Below are 1,081 nucleotides of genomic sequence, written 5' to 3'. Positions count from 1 at the left end.
TTGCGTGGCATCGGCTGGCTGACGGAAGGTTCTGTGGATGTGGTGAAAGCAAAGAAAGCCCAGGAACTCCTGAATGAGAGGTTGTACCGCACGCGGCCAGATGAGATGAAATTCACCAGCATTACCGACGCGCCAGACGTTGTCCAGGCTAAGATCAATGCTTTGCAGATGAGTGACGTAAGCTTGCCTTTCACTTACCTTTCATTTATGTGATGGCATTTGATTGGGTTTTTTTCTGTGCTGGAGAGTAGCATTTCTACCGTGGGAATGACTAATTGGATACTGGTTGAAATCAAAATTCCCAAAGAATTGCTGTTGGTTGGTGTTTTTGGGTTGTCCGACCATAGTGAAATGTCACTCTGTTTCCTTTCTCCTTAGCGTCTGTATCGTGAAGCCTGGGATAGAGATAAGACTCAGATTTCCATACCTTCTGATACTCCTGTAATGCTGCAGTCCAAAGTCAATGCTCTCAACATCAGCAACGTAAGAGAATAAAAGCATTATGCATGTGAAGTGTTATAAAATTACGAGTATGACAATGGTTCTTCCAGTATTTGGTCTGTGTCTTTTGCTGTAAATGCTTGTCTATTAATGCCTTTTTCTAATGTGCTTGTACTGTGAGCAGTAGTTTACATCTAGAGGCTCTTTAGGCAGAGTGTGTTGTTGATGAACCACCGAGCATTGTTTATGGAGCAGACATTTATTATGCAAGGAGGCCGAGGTCTTGCGATGGAATCCATGCCACTGTATTCTACCTGAGTCCATGTGACTGTGAAATTGATGGAACTGCTTCCATGGAACATGCCCGCAGTGATGTCTTTCGTCCAAAACTGCACAGATTCCTAAGGGAGTGACTCATGGAGCTGCCTGCCTTGCTTGATAGGTTGTGTGGTTGTGAGCAAACTCCGAAGTTCGGTGCGCAATTCCACACAACTCTTCCTCCCTTTGACAAAAACTGGCAAACACTTTCTGTGCAGTTATTGTTGGAGTCTGTTGACTCATCAATCCTGACATCTTTTGCAGATTTCTGTTGTTTCACTCACTGGTTTTATGGGATTAACATACTGGATATTCTGTAAAG

The 1,081-nt window shown here is 43.8% G+C and overlaps 1 protein-coding gene across 1 annotated transcript in view; it reads left to right on the top strand.

Annotated features, from left to right (window-relative positions):
* NEB (nebulin) overlaps window positions 1–1,081 on the top strand; it is a 130,558-nt gene that overhangs the window by 64,437 nt on the left and 65,040 nt on the right. Inside the window, 2 exon segments of the mRNA XM_009884033.1 lie at window positions 1–177; window positions 379–483. The exon segment at window positions 1–177 is cut by the window's left edge and continues 7 nt beyond it. Of these exon segments, the coding sequence (XP_009882335.1) occupies window positions 1–177; window positions 379–483 (282 nt within the window).

The sequence above is a fragment of the Charadrius vociferus genome, unplaced genomic scaffold (genome assembly GCF_000708025.1).
Source record: "Charadrius vociferus isolate BGI_N301 unplaced genomic scaffold, ASM70802v2 scaffold434, whole genome shotgun sequence".
NCBI classification, from domain to species: Eukaryota; Metazoa; Chordata; class Aves; order Charadriiformes; family Charadriidae; genus Charadrius; species Charadrius vociferus.
The sequence above is the reverse complement of the archived record's forward strand: the minus strand, read 5'-3'. Positions and strand labels throughout refer to the sequence as shown.